At 39.1% G+C, this 16,881-nt stretch overlaps 1 protein-coding gene across 2 annotated transcripts in view; it reads left to right on the plus strand.

Moving 5' to 3' along the window:
- Positions 1-16,881, plus strand: part of Gm364 (predicted gene 364) — an 88,007-nt gene that overhangs the window by 48,642 nt on the left and 22,484 nt on the right. For both annotated transcript variants that reach the window (XM_006528008.2, NM_001128625.2), the window contains 2 exons: positions 13,673-13,832; positions 14,858-15,006. In XM_006528008.2, coding sequence (XP_006528071.1) covers positions 13,673-13,832; positions 14,858-15,006 — 309 coding nt within the window. The remainder of the gene's footprint in view (positions 1-13,672; positions 13,833-14,857; positions 15,007-16,881) is intronic.

Here is a 16,881-nt window from a genome sequence, read left to right on the forward strand (position 1 = left end):
ATCCTGAACCATGCATGTAAGTTTTTGTTCCCTCACCCATCGCCCCTGCTCTCTGAGCCCTCTGGGCCAAGCCAACCTCTGAGCAGCCTGGTATCCCAGAGGGAACCTCCATTCTCTGTCACCTCAATCCCCACCTCCATCAGGCTTATACCCCATTTTAAAACTGGGTTATTTGGTTTTTTAGGGCCTAACTTCTTGAGTTCTTTTTTATATTTTGGATATTAGCCCTCTGTCAGATATAGGGTTAGTGAAGATATTTTTTTTTCAATCTGGAGGCTGCAGTTTTGTCCTATTAATAGTGTCTTTTGACATACAGAAGCTTTTCATTTTCAGGTGTCCCTATTCATCAGTTGTTGATATTAGAACATAAGCCATTGGTGTTCTGTTCAGAAAAATTTACCCTGTACCCATGTGCTCGAGGTTCTTTTCCACTTTCACTTCTGTTAGTTTTAATGTATTTGGTTTTATGTTGTGGTCTTTGATCCACTTGGACTTGAGCTGTGTACAAGGAGATAAGAATGGATCGATTTGCATTCTTCTACGTATTGACTGCCAGTTGAACAAGCATTTCTTGAAGATGTTTTCTTTTTTCCACTGGATGGTTGTCTTTGTTTTTGTTTTTGGTCAAAAATCAAGTGTCTGTAGGTGTGTGGGTTTATTTCTGTTTTTTTGATTCTAGTCCATTAAGCAACCTGCCTGTCTCATGTGGTTTTTATCACTATTGCTCAGGTCAGGGACAGTGATTCCTCCAGAAGTTCTTTTATTGTTTAGAATTGTTTTGGCTATCTTAGGTATTTTTTCTTTTTTTTTTTCCATTTTTTATTAGGTATTTAGCTCATTTACATTTCCAATGCTATACCAAAAGTCCCCCATACCCACCCACCCCCACTCCCCTACCCACCCACTCCCCCTTTTTGGCCCTGGTGTTCCCCTGTACTGGGGCATACAAAGTTTACGTGTCCAATGGGCCTCTCTTTCCAGTGATGGCCGATTAGGCCATCTTTTGTTACATATGTAGCTAGAGTCAAGAGCTCCGGGGTACTGGTTAGTTCATAATGTTGTTCCACCTATAGGGTTGCAGATCCCTTTAGCTCCTTGGGTTCTTTCTCTAGCTCCTCCATTGGGAGCCCTGTGATCCATCCATTAGCTGACTGTGAGCATCCACTTCTGTGTTTGCTAGGCCCCGGCATAGTCTCACAAGAGATAGCTACATCTGAGTCCTTTCAATAAAATCTTGCTAGGGTATGCAATGGTGTCAGCGTTTGGATGCTGATTATGGGGTGGATCCCTGGATATGGCAGTCTCTACATGGTCCATCCTTTCATCTCAGCTCCAAACTTTGTCTCTGTAACTCCTTCCATGGGTGTTTTGTTCCCAATTCTAAGAAGGGGCATAGTGTCCACACTTCAGTCTTCATTCTTCTTGAGCTTCATGTGTTTAGCAAATTGTACCTTATATCTTGGGAATCCTAGGTTTGGGGCTAATATCCACTTATCAGTGAGTACATATTGTGTGAGTTCCTTTGTGAATGTGTTACCTCACTCAGGATGATGCCCTCCAGGTCCATCCATTTGGCTAGGAATTTCATAAATTCATTCTTTTTAATAGCTGAGTAGTACTCCATTGTGTAGATGTACCACATTTTCTTCGAGAATTGACAAATGGGACCTAATGAAACTCCAAAGTTTCTGCAAGGCAAAAAACACCCTCAACAAGACAAAAAGACCACCAACAGATTGGGAAAGGATCTTTACCTATCCTAAATCAGATAGGGGGCTAATATCCAACATATATAAAGAACTCAAGAAGGTGGACTTCAGAAAATCGAACAACCCCATTAAAAAATGGGGCTCAGAACTGAACAAAGAATTCTCACCTGAGGAATACCGAATGGCAGAGAAGCACCTGAAAAAATGTTCAACATCCTTAATCATCAGGGAAATGCAAATCAAAACAACCCTGAGATTCCACCTCACACCAGTCAGAATGGCTAAGATCAAAAATTCAGGTGACAGCAGATGCTGGCGTGGATGTGGAGAAAGAGGAACACTCCTCCATTGTTGGTGGGATTGCAGGCTTGTACAACCACTCTGGAAATCAGTCTGGCGGTTCCTCAGAAAATTGGACATAGTACTACCAGAGGATCCAGCAATACCTCTCCTGGGCATTTATCCAGAAGATGCCCCAACTGGTATGAAGGACACATGCTCCACTATGTTCATAGCAGCCTTATTTATAATAGCCAGAAGCTGGAAAGAACCCAGATGCCCCTCAACAGAGAAATGGATACAGAAAATGTGGTACATCTACACAATGGAGTACTACTCAGCTATTAAAAAGAATGAATTTAGGTATTTTTTCTATATGAAGTTGAGAATTGTTCTTTCAATATCTGTAAAAAATGTGAATTTTGATGAGAATTTCTTTGAAACACTCTTAACTGCTAAGTGTTTCTGCACACCCCCAAACAAATAATTAAAAATTTTATCTTATTTAGCTATTAAGAATTTGATGCATGGATACAATGTATTTTGGTGGTATTCTTTCCTTTCCTTTTTCCAGTTTCTTCCAGTTCTTTCACATTACCTTCCCAAGATCATGTCTTCTCTCTCTCTCTCTTTTTTTTTTTTAATATCCCACTGGTTACAGTTAGTGTTAAATGTATGTATTTAGATGTAGGGCCATCCACAGAAGCCTGGGTAGAATTCAATCCCAAGTAGTATTGATCAAAAGTCACTATATTAAACAGTGCTACTTTTTAAATAGGTGATCATTAAATTGTCCCAGATTTTATATTAATTATGAATTATGTTTTGCCAAATACCATTTCATGTTAGGTTTTTAGTTTATTTCTTTAAAAATATGTTCGACCTCTTGTTTGTTCCTTTTCTTCCCTACCTTCTATGTCCCTCTCTTACTTATCTCCCCCCCCCCCCCCAAGCATTTTTGTGACCTTAACTGAGAGGGCAGATAACACCTGGTCACCCACAAACATCAAAGAAAAAGAACAGAAATGCCTGGGGAGGGAAGGGAAGTGAGGCCAGAAGAGGGTGTCAGAGCCCTTGGAGTTCTAGCTGGTGTGTGGGTGCTGAGAATCAAACCGAGGTCCTCTGCAAGAGCAGCTAGTGCTCTTAACCACCTAGCCATCATACCAGCCCTGCGTTTCTGTTTTTGTGTTTCATTCCCTTTAGTATGTGCAGGTTTTACTTCTCTTCAGAAAAAAACAAAAAACAAAACAGTTTTGTTTGTGCTAAGAATGTCACCCAGGCAAAACCTCTGCCCCAGAGATACAGCCCCATCTTGCAACTTCAGTCCCTTCTGTGCTTCCTGCTGACCAAACAACCTTCGTCAAGGCCGTGCTTCTTCTTGGTTTCTTTCCTGCCTCTTCTTCAAAATCGTCTTCTCTCTTTCTTTTTTGAAATTTTTATTAGATATTTTCTTTATTTACATTTCAAATGTTATCCCCTTTTCTGGTTTCCCTACCAAAAGCCCCCTATCCCATACCTCTTCCCCCTGCTCACCAACCCACCCACTCCTGGCCCTGGCATTCCCCTACACTGGGGCATAGAGCCTTCACAGGGCCAAGGGCCTCTCCTCCCATTAATGACTGACAAGACCATCCTCAGGTACATATGTGGCTGAAGCCATGGCTCATTTCATGTGTACTCTTTGGTTGGTGTTTTAGTCCCTGGGAGCTCGGGGGGGGGGTGTATGGCTGGTTCATATTCTTGTTCCTCCTATGGAGATGGAAATCCCTTCAGCTCCTTCAGTCTTTACTCTAATTCCTCCATTGGGGACCCTGTGCTCAGTCCAATGGTTGGCTGTGAGTATCTACCTCTGTATTTATCAGGCACTGGCAGAGCCTCTCAGGAGACAGCTATATCAGGCTCCTGTCAGCAAGCACCTGTTGGCATCCACAACAGTGTCTGGGTTTGGTGACTGTATATGGGATGGATCCCCAGGTGGGGCAGTCTCTGGATGACCTTTCCTTCAGTCTCTGCTCCACACTTTGTCTCTGTATCTCTTCCCATGGGTATTTTGTTCCCCCTTCTAAGAAGGACTAAAGTATCCACATTTTGGTTTTTCTTTTTCTTGAGCTTCATGTGGTCTGTGAATTGTATCTTGGGTATTCAGTGCTTTTGGGCTAATATGCAATTATCAGTGAGCATATATCATGTGTGTTCTTTTGTGATTGGGTTATCTCACTCAGGATGATATTTTAAAGCCATTTGTTTCATTATATGAGTGAGGTACAATGTGTGCTTTGAGCTTTAGTAACATTTCTTTAATGAATGTGGCTGCCCTTTCGTTTGGAGCATAGATGTTTACAATTGAGAGTTCATCTGGGTAGATTGTTCCTTTGATGAGTATGAAGTGTCCTTCCTTATCCTTTTTGATAACTTCTGCTTGAAAGTTGATTTTATTTGATATTAAAATGGCTACTCCAGCTTGTTTCTTGAGACCATTTGCTTGGAGAATTGTTTTCCAACCCCCCCTTTTTTAATTAGGTATTTTCTTCATTTACATTTCCAAGGCTATCTCAAAAGTCCTCCATACCCTCCCCCTCCTACTCCCCTACCCACTCACTCCCACTTCTTGGCTCTGGTGTTCCCCTGTACTGGGGCATATAAAGTTTGCAAGACCAAGGGGCCTCTCTTTCCAATGATGGCCGACTAGGCCATCTTCTGATACATATACAGCTAGAAACACAAGCTCCGTGGTGGGGGGTACTGGTTAGTTCATATTGTTGTTCCACCTATAGGGTTGCAGATCCCTTTAGCTCCTTGGGTATTTTCTCTAGCTCCTTCATTGGGGGCCATGTGATCCATCCAATAGCTGACTGTGAGCATCCACTTCTGTGTTTGCTAGGCCCCGGCATATCCTCACAAGAGACAGCAATATCAGGGTCCTTTCAGCAAAATCTTGCTACTCTGAGGTAATGTCTGTCTTTGTCCCTGAGGTGTGCTTCTTGTATGCAGCAAAATATTGGGCCCTGTTTATGTAACCAGTCTGTTAGTCTATGTCTTTTTTATTGGGGAATTGAATCTATTCATGTTAAGAGATATTAAGGAATAGTGATTGTTGCTTCCTGTTATTTTTGTTGTTAGAGGTGGAATTATGTTTATGTGGCTATCTTCTTTTGGGTTTGTTGAATTATTGTTTTCTTGCATTTTCTAGGATGTAGTTTCCCTCCTTGTGTTTCCCATCTATTATCCTTTGTAGGTCTGGATTTGTGGGAAGATATTGTGTAAATTTGGTTTTATCATGGAATACTTTGGTTTTTCTATCTATGATAACTGAGAGTTTCACTGGCTAGAGTAGCCTGGGCTGGCATTTTTGTTCTCTTAGGGTCTGTATGACATCTTCCCAGGATCTTCTGGCTTTCATAGTCTCTGATGAGAAGTCTGGAGTAATTCTGATAGATCTGCCTTTATATGTTACCTGACCTTTTTCCATTACTGCTTTTAATATTCTTTCTTTGTTTAGTGCATTTGGTGTTTTGATTATTATGTGACAGAATGAATTTCTTTTCTGATCCAGTCTATTTGAAGTTCTTCAGGCATCTCTTTCTTTAGGTTAGAGAAGTTTTCTATAATTTTGTTGAAGATATTTGCTCGCCCTTTGACTTGGGAATCTTCATTCTCATCTACTCTTATTATCCTTAGGTTTGGTCTTCTCATTGTGTCCTGGATTTCCTGGATGTTTTGAGTTAGGATCTTTTTGTATTTTGCATTTTCTTTGACTGTTGTGTCCATGTTTTCTTTTTTTAAAAATATTTTTATTAGGTATTTTCCTCATTTACATTTCCAGTGCTATCCCAAAAGTCCCCCATACCCTCTCCCCCATTCCTCTACCCACCCACTCCCACTTTTTGGCCCTGGCGTTCCCCTGTACTGTCCATGTTTTCTATGGAATCTTCTGCACCTGCGATTCTCTCTTCTATCTCTTGTATTCTGTTGGTGATGCTTGCATCTATGACTCCTGATCTCTTTCCCAGGTTTTCTATCTCTGGGGTTGTATTTCTTTATGTTATCTTTATTGTTTCCATTTCCATTTTTCTATCCTAGATGGTTTTGTTCAATTTCTTCATCTGTTTGGTTGTGTTTTCTTGTGATTCTTTAAGGGATTTTTGTGTTTCCTCTTTAAGGGCTTTTACCTGTTTACCTGTGTATTTCTTAAAGGGAGAGTTATTTATGTCCTTCTTAAAATCTTCTATCATCATCATGAAATTTGATTTAATTCATAGTATTGCTTTTCTGGTGTGCTGGGCTTGCTGTGGTGGGAGAACTGGGTTCTGATGATGCCAAATATCTTTTGTTTCTGCTGCTTATATTCTTCCCCTTGCCTCTTGCCATCTGAATATCTCTGGTGTTAGCTGCTCTTACAATCTCTGACAGTGGTTTGTTCCTCCTCCAAGGCTGTATATTAGTACTCCTGGGAGACCAGTTCTCTCTTAGATGAATTTGGGTAAGGAGAGCTGTGGCACAGGATCAGTTTTGGGCACAGAAGGAAACTGAAAGGATCCTGTCCCAGGCTGCTCCTCTGTTCCTGTGTCCTGATGACTCTGGGCTTGTCTCTCTTGGGCCAGAAAATTGAACAGAAGTAAGTGGTGGTCTTACCTGTGCTCACAGGTGTGCCAGCACTCCTCAGAGACCAGCTCTTTTCAGGCAGTATTTGGGTATGGAGTGCTTTGGCACTATTTTTCTTTTATTATCCTTCTTTATTAATGACATATTCTCTTTTTAAGTCATGACATTAGATTACATTTAACATAATATTAAACAGTTATGCTTGTAATTTTATTAACCCCCTTTAATAAGTCTTGTTAACTGGCAAACACAGAAGTGGATGCTCACAGTCAGCTATTGGATGGATCACAGGGCCCCCAATGGAGGAACATTTAAGGGCTTTTACCTGTTTACCTGTGTTCTCATGTATTTCTTAAAGGGAGAAATGTGTCCCCTATGGCAGTCTCTAGATGGTCCATCCTTTCGTCTCAGCGCCAAACTTTGTCTCTGTAACTCCTTCCATGGGTGTTTTGTTCGCCTTAATATTTCCTGAGCTATTAAAGACCCATTCTTCAGAGTTGTTCAATTGTTTCCGTCTGTATTTTACTGTACCCTTCAAAGTTTCTGTTTTTATTGGGTATTTATTTCATTTACATTTCCAGTGCTATCCCAAAAGTCTCCCACATGCTCCCCCACCCACTCCCCTACCCACCCACTCCCACTTCTTGGCCCTGGCGTTCCCCTGTACTGAGGCATATAAAGTTTGCATGACCAATGGACCTCTCTTTCCACGGATGGCCCACTAGGCCATCTTCTGATTCATATGCAGCTAGAGACACGAGCTCCAGGAGTGGGGGGGGGGGTATTGGCTAGTTCATATTGTTGTTCCACCTATAAGATTGCAGATCCCTTCAGCTCCTTGGGTACTTTCTCTAGCTCCTCCATTGGGGGCCCTGTGATCCATCCAATAGCTGACTGTGAGCATCCACTTCTGTGTTTGCTAGGCCCCGGCATATTTCTGGGTCCTTTCAGCAAAATCTTGCTAGTGTATGCAATGGTGTCAGCGTTTGGAAGCTGATTATGGGATGGATCCCTGAGTATGGCAGTCTCTAGATGGTCCATCCTTTCGTCACAGCTCCAAACTTTGTCTCTGTAACTCCTTCCATGGGTGTTTTGTTCCCAATTGTAAGAAGGGGCAAAGTGTCCACACTTTGGTCTTCGTTCTTCTTGAGTTTCATGCGTTTAGCAAATTGTATCTTATATCTTGGGTATTGTAAATTTCTGGGCTAATATCCGCTTATCAGTGAGTACATATTGTGCGAGTTCTTTTGTGATTGGGTTACCTCACTCAGGATGATGCCTTCCAGGTCCATCCATTTGCCTAGGAATTTCATAAATTCATTCTTTTTAATAGCTGAGTAGTACTCCATTGTGTAAATGTACCGCATTTTTTGTATCCATTCCTCTGTTGAGGGGTATCTGGGTTCTTTCCAGCTTCTGGCTATTATAAATAAGGCTGCTATGAACATAGTGGAGAATGTTTCCTTCTTACCAGTTGGAACATCTTCTGGATATATGCCCAGGAGAGGTATTGCAGGATCCTCAGGTAGTACTGTGTCCAATTTTCTGAGGAACTGTCAGACTGATTTCCAGAGTGGTTGTACAAGCTTGCAATCCCACCAACAATGGAGGAGTGTTCCTCTTTCTCCACATCCTTGTCAGCATCTGCTGTCACCTGAATTTTTGATCTTAGCCATTCTGACTGGTGTGAGGTGGAATCTCAGGGTTGTTTTGATTTGCATTTCCCTGATGATTAAGGATGCTGAACATTTTTTCAGGTGCTTCTCAGCTGTTCGGTATTCCTCAGGTGAGAATTCTTTGTTTAGCTCTGAGCCCCATTTTTTAATGGGGTTATCTGATTTTCTGGAGTCCACCTTCTGGAGTTCTTTATATATATTAGATATTAGTCCCCTATCTGATTTAGGATAGGTAAAGATCCTTTCCCAATCTGTTGGTGGCCTTTTTTTCATATTGACAGTATCTTTTGCCTTACAGAAACTTTGCAATTTTATGAGGTCCCATTTGTCAATTCTCGATCTTACAGCACAAGCCATTGCTGTTCTATTCAGGAATTTTCCCTCTGTACCCATATCTTTGAGGGTTTTCCCTACTCTCTCCTCTATAAGTTTCACTGTCTCTGGTTTTATGTGGAGTTCCTTAATCCACTTAGATTTGACCTTAGTACAAGGAGATAGGAATGGATCGATTCGCATTCTTCTACATGATAACTGCCAGTTGTGCCAGCACCATTTGTTGAAAATGCTGTCTTTTTTTTGGATGGTTTTAGCTCCCTTGTCAAAGATCAAGTGACCATAGGTGTGTGGGTTCATTTCTGGGTCTTCAATTCTATTCCATTGCTCTACTTGTCTGTCGCTATACCAGTACCATGCAGTTTTTATCACAATTGCTCTGTAGTACAGCTTTAGGTCAGGCATGGTGATTCCACCAGAGGTTCTTTTATCCTTTGAAGAGTTTTTGGTATTCTAGGTTTTTTTGTTATTCCAGATGAATTTGCAGATTGCCCTCTCTAATTCGTTGAAGAATTGAGTTGGAATTTTGATGGGGATTGCATTGAATCTGTAGATTGCTTTTGCCAAGATAGCCATTTTTACAATGTTGATCCTGCCAATCCATGAGCATGGGAGATTTTTCCATCTTCTGAGATCTTCTTTAATTTCTTTCTTTAGAGACTTGAAGTTCTTATCCTACAGATCTTTCACTTCCTTAGTTAGAGTCATGCCAACGTATTTTATATTATTTGTGACTATTGAGAAGGGTGTTGTTTCCCTAATTTCTTCCCCAGTTTGTTTATCCTTTGTGTACAGAAAAGCCATTGACTTAAAAGTTTCTTAAGTGAGTTTTGAGTCAATTTTGTATGAGTTGAAAAATAAACATAAGAATTTATGTTTTCTACGCAATACTGGAAAACAAGATACAGTATTAAAATTCAGTAACCAGATGTAGTTTATGGACTATCTTATGCAAATAATAAAAATCTCATAAGGGGGTTGGAGAGATGTCCAGTGGTTAAGAGCACTGGCTGCTCTTACATAAGACATGGGTTCAATTTCTAGAACCCACATGGCAGCTCACAACTGCCTATAACTCCAGCTCCAGGAGATCTGGTAACATCACACAGGCATGCATATATCAATACACATAAAATAAAAATAAAAATCCTAAGTTGAAAGAATTTCTCAGCTCATAAATGGATGTGGATTTACATTTATATGTAATAAGACTATATATCTATATATATGTATATTTGCCCTTCCAAAAAACTTAAAGATTGTAAAATTATTGAGTTAAGAACCTTTCCTCTATGTAGCCCTTAAAGTAATAAATACTAGGCTATGAGTATAAATCAGTGGTGAAAGAGTGATTGACTAGCATATACAAGCTCCTGAGTTAAACCTTAGCACTGTAAAAGGAAGCACAAGATAATAGACAAGGAACAGGCGACGTGATTTGATGGCTATCTATTGAGACAGTAAACGGAAAGAAAGCTGGGATGTATCATTCAGTATTGGTTGAGTGACTTTGGTTAAGTCTCATAGATTCTCTGAATGCCCATTTCCTTGCTTGTAGTGCCTTTGCTGCAGAGTTGTTTAGAGACTTACATGAAGGGACTTATTTTGAAACTGTTTTATGAGCTATAGAATGTTTTGTCCTTCAAGTTTCTTCCTGTGCTCTCTTCATTTTTCTGCTCCAGTATTTCCAATGTTGCATTGTAATTTATTTGTCTTTGTCTGACTCTATCACCAGTATCTTTTTTTTTTTGAAGCAAAATTTTTTGGTTTCTCTCTTTGAACATCAGAGCCTAACTAGTGTATACTCAGTGGATGCTAGGTGAATATGTAAATAAATGGTTCATGTAGAAGATGGACTCAAGTGACACAAGTTCAACTCTAGTTGTTCTGCTTCTCCTGTGATTACAAAGTCTAGAAATAATAAGGTTGATATATGAAGAAATTTTAGGAATGAAAAGCATGATGTTGCAGAACAGTTATCAATTTGTTAAACTTTCACATTAACATTCTAGAGCATCCTTCCAAAGGAAAATTGTTGGGATGGGTTAATTGAGTTTATGTCTAAGAAGGAAGATTATGACTTGTCAAGTGAGAAGCTGAAATTAATCTCAAAAGTAGGAAATTTGGCAAAGGAATATTATGGCTAAACAAATTCATTCGAGCAGAGAGGTATTAAAAGTATCATGAGGAATGTGGTTAAATCATCAAAAACCAAGCTTCCTTATCAGGTACAAAATGTTTTAAAGACACGAGGAAGAGATTTTATTTTTGTTTGAAAGAATTTGAAGTTTTAGTTACAGAAGAATATTTAAAGAGTAGACTAGGTATACCTACTGAAAAGGGCATTGTTAGAAATGATCAAAAATACAAAGGGGGACAGTGAAGTATAAATAGTAAAATGAAAGCACAAAGAGGGGAAATTAGAAGTGACTAGATGACTTATAATTGAAGAAGAGAAAGTATCCATCCCCTGCCTAAGACATTGAAAGACAACAGTGAATATGAAAGCACCGTTAGAACTCTAGTTTTGTAATGTGCCTTGTAGGAACTGACAATGGAAGACTCATTCTTGAAAAGTAGAATCAGTGTTGAACCTGGTATGTCTCATGAGTGGCTACTTCCCGTTTCTCTCATGGTAGATGTGATTTTGGGGAGAGTTCTGGGACAAATACCTTATTATAGAGATGTTTTCAAAGGTTGACATTTATTGCAAACAGAGTCCATAGAAAGAGTATGTTAGGAGCCTGCTGTGACTGAGCACGACTTTAATCCTAGCACTTAGGAGGCAGTAGTAGGTGGACCTCTATGAATTCGAGGCCAGCCTGGTCTAAAAGGCAGTTCCAGGATAGCCAAGGCTACAAAGAGAAACCCTGTCTCGAACAAACACACAAACAAAAATCTGTTATGAACTTGGTCAAGGTGATCACTAGAAGCAGAAATGTTTATGGTTTCCTTTCAAAAGACACTATTCAGATTTGCAGCTAGGTGCACTGATTACCTGACTGACTGAAACAGACATATGGTTCTGACATGTTAATGCTGTCTTTGACATCAATATCTGTCCTTGTACCTCATATGGAAGAATTTTAATAAGGGAGTTCAGTGGGGGAAGCTTGTTCCTACAAAGCAAATCAGACATTAAAATCCCAACTCTGTCTCTTAAAAAAAAATAGTAATTGTTGTGTGAGTGATGTGTGTATGTTGTGGTGGAGTGTTTGTGACATGTGCCACAGTACATGAGTAGAGGTTACATGGCAACTTTGAGGATTGTTACTCTCCTATTATGTGGGCTTCAGAGATTGGATACAAATCATGAAAGTTTCATGGCAAGTGCCTTTGCCCACTGAACTGTCTCACTAGTCCATAGCTCTGCCTCTTCAGAGTTGTCCAATTGTTATGAAAGTTCTTAGTATTTTGAAAAGATATTAATAAAGAACTCTCATTTCTCCCATAATTCTTTGCTTTTCTGGTGTCTGTGTTACTCATTCGATTTCTTGTCCTTGTTTCTGCCTCGTGTCACCTGTTCTGCTGTTCTGTTTTGCTGCTTTTTAAGACATTTTATCAGATTTTTCTCTCAACCATTTTATTGAGGTTTTAATTTCTCCTGTCATATTTTTAACTCCCAAGAGCTCTTTTATTACCTCAAAAGTCCTCAAGATTTCTGCTTCTTGTTTTATGGTTGTAATATCTCTGCTAATTGCTCCAAGGATGCATGTGCTAGAATTTTATAATCAGTCTCCTAAGTTTGAAGACTCCTTCCTTCTCAGTCTTCTGCTGAGCTGGGAAAAGGACATTATTGGCCTGTGGTTAGTGGGGAAGAGAATTTGTAGGTTTCTTAGAATCTTAAGCTAACTTTCAGAGTCTCTTCCTATGCACACTTAAAGAAGGACTTGGCCTCTGGACATTATCTGGCCCTTTTGGAGCTCTCAGTATGAATTCATTTGCCTTGAAGCTTCCCCTGCTGTGAGGCTGGAAGGCAGGTTTCTCAGATATATTGACTTAGTTGCTATTTTCTAGAGCTAAAATGTATTCCAGAATTTTCCTTTCTATATTATCCAAACTTTTGCAGTTATGAGCTTTCATAATTCCTTTACTATAATGTAATGTTTTCAGGGTTTTGAAAATAAGCAGATTCAATGCATGATTTCAACATTCTATCTTTAGTCAGACTTTTGTTAGATAGATCTTTATATCTTTCATGGCAATTCCTTTATGTTTTAACTACCACATTATATAGACTATTTTTGTCTTCTTTCTTTTGCCACCTTTTCCCATACGTTGACCCCAACATCCCCCATCCCTATCCCCACCCCCACACTATGCTATATGCTAATGTTCCTAAGAAATCACACTTAATTTTAACAAATTGGATTTTTAAATCTCTTCAGTTAATGTTTTATTTTTGAGCAGGGCAAACATAGATTAAAGAAAGGTGAGAAAGAACTCTTGAAAGTAGCAGGGGCTCCAAACAGGGTGAATACCTCTTGAATTCATCCTTGATTTTGATGGATAAAGTCTATTTTCCTTAACATTCTCCGACTTCCATAAGTTAGTTTCTATCTTTATTTTTCAACCTGGTATTTTAAGTATTCTAAAACAATCATACCCATTCCTACATTGACACTGAATTTTATCAGTATACTAATTTATCTGGAACAAGTAGGGACACAATGAGTATTGCCTGGTGATGTAGCTAGTAGAGTTAGCAGTTAATCTGTTGGCTTTGAGTATATCAGATAGCCTATTTCAGTCTAAAATTATGCTTTCTGTATACATTGTTTATTCATTGGGTTCATTATATTGTCTATAAGTATATTACTCTATACCTTATTTAATTTCTGCTAGATTTTGAAGATGCCAAGATGAGAAGATTTACAAATCATTTTCTATAACAAATTACTGTTACATTATAGCATGTTTAAGCCTCAGCTCAGGGACCTTTTTGTATTATGATGTAATATTTCTTATAATTAAATAATCCCACAAGAAGAAGATTGTGACATTTGCATTAAGTGTTTAGGACATTTTCCAGGAAGTATGTTGTATAATGATGCTCTCTATCCTCCTCTTCAGAATTGTCTTTGCTGATATCTTTATTATGAATCTGATTCTATGGATGGATGGCTCACCAGCTGCTATCTCCTTTTGTACACTGGCAAGCCTCTTTGCACTGTACTTTGGAGTTTCAACACCACTGACGTTTTTAGGAGTGTACTTTGGGAAAAGGGAAAAGGTAAACTTTCAGAATACTGCTTTTGACTTTTGAGTGATGCCTGAAATACCTTAATGTGCATTTTCAATATAAATACAAAAATATCACTGAAAACATTATAATAATTTTTTGAATTGATGGTATAAAAGTAACTAAGTAAAAAACAGTATCATGTTAAAAGATACTGTTTAATATATTTACCACATTATAGATTATTTACATTTCTTTTTATCTCTGATAGACAAAACTAAAAGGGCATAGTACAGGAAAGCTGACATCAAGTACCTTAGAAAATAAATGTTTGTATAGTGGGAGAGGAGAGCAAAGAAACAGTCCTAAGTGGGATGTTCAGGTACTGATCTAAAGTTAGCTTCACTCTACATAGAGGGGGAAAAGGGGAACAGGATGCCTAAAAAAGACTAACTCAGGCCACTCTACAAGAAGATGGTACAAAACTAGTTTGAGATTGTAGATGGGAAGTTTAAAAAATGATGCAAAGGGAGATGGAGTTCTATAGGAAGCAGGAGAATGAAAATATTGACCACTGTTGACAAATTCATTGATAAATTTATCTAAAAGATAAATTCTTAGGTAAATTGGAGATAAGTTTTAAACATGCCTATTTAATATTTATATAGTCACAAGTAAATCTTGTCAAATAAGTCCTTTGAAATGTATTCAGAAAGGCAAATTCTCAGCATTGCAGATGTAGATCAGTTGATAGAGTACTTGGCTACCATGAGGAAGTCCTGGGATCAATCCCTGGCAAAAATGGGCTTTGGTGGCATGTGCCTGTGTATAAACACACCCCCCAATTGTATTGTCTGTTACTTTTTATGCTTTTATGTAACTACTAAAATCTTAAAAATTATATATGTAAATAAGGTACTACACTTCTGTTTACATTATAATTTTATTGCATGAGGTAATCTAGTTTTAACTCCCAAGACATGCATGTTCTGTTCAAATTCAAGATTTTGGACTGTATTGCAATTATGACTGTGAACTGATTTGTTTCATTCACTCTTATTTTTATTTTTAAACAGTTTGAGTTTCCAGTTTATGCACCAAAACATGAGCATGGGAGTCCCCAAAGGACTTTCTTTCCAAAATCAACTATTACCATTATACTTGGTAGTCTTTTACCCTTTGGCTGTATTTTTCTGCAACTTTCTTATATTCTAAACCGTATTTGGTGAGTATTGCATCTCAATAAACTCAAGTTTAGTTTAATACCTAACAATAGTGCATATTTATAGGGTAATGGAATAATACTTCAGTACTTGTATGTAATGTGCAAAAATAAAATCAACGAAGATGGATAGTGTGTACCAAAATAAAATGAAGAGTAAGTTCTAATGTTCAAAAGCCTGTCAGTTTCCTGTAAGTCTAGCTCAGTGGATATAAGTCTCTTTTGGTCTGAATGCATGCATGCACATGGACATGTGCACACATGTGCGCGTGCACACACACAATCTATTTTAAAAGTTTAGCTTTAAAAAGGAATTAAAATGCAGTTGCTGTATTGTTTTTTATAATACCTTTATATCATACTCTTTCAAACAAATCTGTCCTGGTGTCTGTAGGTGTTTGCTACGAGGCCTGGCTCAAACAAATCTTTTTTTTTTTTTTTTTTTTTTTATTAGGGATTTAGCTCATTTACATTTCCAATGCTATACCAAAAGTCCCCCTTACCCACCCACCCCCACTCCCCTACCCACCCACTCCCCCCCTTTGGCCCTGGCGTTCCCCTGTACCGGGGCACACAAAGTCTGCGTGTCCAATGGGCCTCTCTTTCCAGTGATGGCCGACTAGGCCATCTTTTGATACATATGCAGCTAGAGTCAAGAGCTCAGGGGTACTGGTTAGTTCATAATGTTGTTCCACCTATAGGGTTGAAGATCCCTTTAGCTCCTTGGGTACTTTCTCTAGCTCCTCCATTGGGAGCCCTGTGATCCATCCATTAGCTGACTGTGAGCATCCACTTCTGTGTCAAACAAATCTTTTAAGGCCTCAAAAATCATCTTTGGTCATGCCCATACAGAACTTATTTATTTTTATATTTTTATTAGATATTTTCCTCATTTACATTTCCAATGCTATCCCAAAGGTCACCCATACCCTCCCCCCCCCAGACTCCCCTACCCACTCATTCCCACTTTTTGGCTCTGGCGTTCTGCTTTACTGGGGCATATAAAGTTTGCAAGTCCAATGGGCCTCTCTTTCCAGTCTAGGCCATCTTTTGATACATATGCAGCTAGAGTCAAGAGCTCCGGGGTCCTGGTTAGTTCATAATGTTGTTCCACCTATAGGGTTGCAGATCCCTTTAGCTCCTTGGGTACTTTCTCTAGCTCCTCCATTGGGGGCCCTGTGATCCATACAATAGCTGACGGTGAGCATCCACTTCTGTGTTTGCTAGGCCCCGGCATAGTCTCACAAGAGATAGCTACATCTGAGTCCTTTCAATAAAATCTTGCTAGGGTATGCAATGGTGTCAGTGTTTGGAAGCTGATTATGGGATGGATCCCCGGATATGGCAGTCTCTAGATGGTCCCATCTTTTGTCTCAGCTCCAAACTTTGTCTCTGTAACTCCTTCCAAGGGTGTTTTGTTCCCAATTGTAAGAAGGGGCAAAGTGTCCACACTTTGGTCTTTGTTCTTCTTGAGTTTCATGTGTTTTGCAAATTGAAACTTATATCTTGGGTATTCTAAGTTTCTGGGCTAATATCCACTTATCAGTGAGTACATATCATTTGAGTTCTTTTGTGATTGGGTTACCTCACTCAAGATAATGCCCTCCAGTGTCCAACCATTTGCCTAGGAATTTCATAAATTCATTCTTTTTAATAGCTGAGTAGTATTCCATTGTGTAAATGTACCACATTTTTTGTATCTATTCCTCTGTTGAGGAGCATCTGGGTTCTTTCCAGCTTCTGGCTATTACAATAAGGCTGCTATGAGCATAGTGGAGCATGTGTCCTTCTTACCGGTTGGAACATCTTCTGGATATATGCCCAGGAGAGGTATTGCAGGATCCTCAGGTAGTACTTTGTTCAATTTTCTGAGGAACC

Source organism: Mus musculus, chromosome X, assembly GCF_000001635.26.
Source record: "Mus musculus strain C57BL/6J chromosome X, GRCm38.p6 C57BL/6J".
In the NCBI taxonomy this organism is placed as follows: domain Eukaryota; kingdom Metazoa; phylum Chordata; class Mammalia; order Rodentia; family Muridae; genus Mus; species Mus musculus.